Source organism: Oryctolagus cuniculus, chromosome 11 (genome assembly GCF_051225735.1).
Source record: "Oryctolagus cuniculus isolate XC-2025 breed Fujian yellow rabbit chromosome 11, ASM5122573v1, whole genome shotgun sequence".
Classification (NCBI taxonomy): domain Eukaryota; kingdom Metazoa; phylum Chordata; class Mammalia; order Lagomorpha; family Leporidae; genus Oryctolagus; species Oryctolagus cuniculus.
The window spans coordinates 99,797,563-99,799,325 of record NC_142877.1 but is presented as its reverse complement, the minus strand read 5'-3'; the positions used below and the strand labels follow the sequence as shown (position 1 = coordinate 99,799,325).

General features: G+C 50.9%; 1 protein-coding gene across 1 annotated transcript; it reads right to left on the bottom strand.

Moving 5' to 3' along the window:
- Positions 1 to 604: 604 nt before the first annotated feature.
- Positions 605 to 1,488, bottom strand: LOC149123587 (histone H3.3A-like). The gene has a single exon (XM_089307571.1). It carries the CDS (start codon positions 1,362 to 1,364, stop codon positions 954 to 956), a length of 411 nt encoding a protein of 136 aa, XP_089163697.1. The 5' UTR covers positions 1,365 to 1,488; the 3' UTR covers positions 605 to 953.
- Positions 1,489 to 1,763: the final 275 nt, after the last annotated feature.

Here is a 1,763-nt window from a genome sequence, read left to right as displayed (position 1 = left end):
GCGGCTCACTAGGCTAATCCTCCACCTTGCGGTGCCGGCACACCGGGTTCTAGTCCCGGTCGGGGCGCCAGATTCTGTCCCAGTTGCCCCTCTTCCAGGCCAGCTCTCTGCTGTGGCCAGGGAGTGCAGAGGAGGATGGCCCAAGTGCTTGGGCCCTGCACCCCATGGGAGACCAGGATAAGTACCTGGCTCCTGGCTTCGGATCAGCGCGGTGCGCCGGCTGCAGCACGCCAGCCGCGGCGGCCATTGGAGGGTGAACCAACGGCAAAGGAAGACCTTTCTCTCTCTGTCTCTCTCTCTCTCACTGTCCACTCTGCCTGTCAAAAAAAAAAAAAAAAAAAAAAAAAAAAAACCTCAAGCAAAGCTGAACTTCCACATCTAAGATATCCTACAGAGCTTCCCAAATCGGCTGATATATACACTCTGAAGATGTGCTATTCGCCTTTCAAACTTGAAAATCCAGGCCTGATGCACAAAATGAACGTCAGCTACATTTACCTAAAAGTTGAAGATGGTGGTCTCATTTTATTGTCTTCCAACAAGGAAGCTGGGGGCAGAGAGTGTAATGTGCAGGCCTCCTGCTTGTTCAATAAAGATTAAACTCTTTTTTTTTTTTTTCAAGTCATAACCAGTTTTATTGCAAAAGGACCCTGTACACATTTATTTATCAATTCTAGTACCTTAATAGCTACCCAACAAGTCTGTAACACGGAACATGCATGAGAAGCGAGATCACCCATCCCTTCTGCAGATTCGCGACTTGTCACTCCTGAGCGACAGTGCGCGCACTGAGGGCTGACAACAGTCACTTTCCGCATTCATCCTGAGTGAAAGATGGAATGACTTAAGTACAAATGCAACATATTATAAACAATTTCTTACAAAAAAAGTCACAAGTTTAACCAAAGTATTTTACAGAATTTACTACAAAACGCCGTAAAAACCGCCTCCTCTTAAGCTCGCTCTCCCCGTATCCGGCGGGCCAACTGGATGTCTTTGGGCATGATGGTCACTCTCTTGGCGTGGATGGCACACAGGTTAGTGTCTTCGAACAACCCCACCAGGTACGCCTCGCTCGCCTCCTGCAGCGCGCCGATGGCCGCACTCTGGAACCGCAGGTCGGTTTTGAAATCCTGGGCGATCTCCCGCACCAACCGCTGGAACGGCAGCTTCCGGATGAGCAGCTCCGTCGACTTCTGGTAACGACGGATCTCCCGGAGCGCCACGGTGCCGGGCCTGTAGCGATGCGGCTTCTTCACCCCGCCGGTAGAGGGCGCGCTCTTCCGGGCGGCTTTCGTAGCCAGCTGCTTGCGGGGGGCCTTCCCGCCAGTGGACTTCCGCGCCATTTGCTTGGTTCGAGCCATCTCTTTTCACCTCGCTCCGAAGCCTCAGGCCGCTCCGCGCCGCTTCCGCCGCCCGGACTCAGCCGCAGCAGGCAGGGGAGACTCGACGCTCTCCCGACCAACGACCAAACCGCTCTGCGCCTAAAGATTAAACTCTTATCCATGACATTCAAAGCCCTTTCTGATCCTCCCCACCTGCCTCTCCAGGCCGATGGCTCCTCTGGTCCATATTGCACAAGTTCCCTGCTACTAAAATGAGACAACTTTGTTCTTTGTGGAAGTCAAAACTGTGTTATTCAGAGTTCAAGCACTATAGCAATATTTAGACATCCAGATATCCTTCAGTCCCATTTGGCAGATAAAAGTTTAGTTTGACAATTATTTTTAAAATGAGAAATAAAATGTTTTCTCATTTCACTA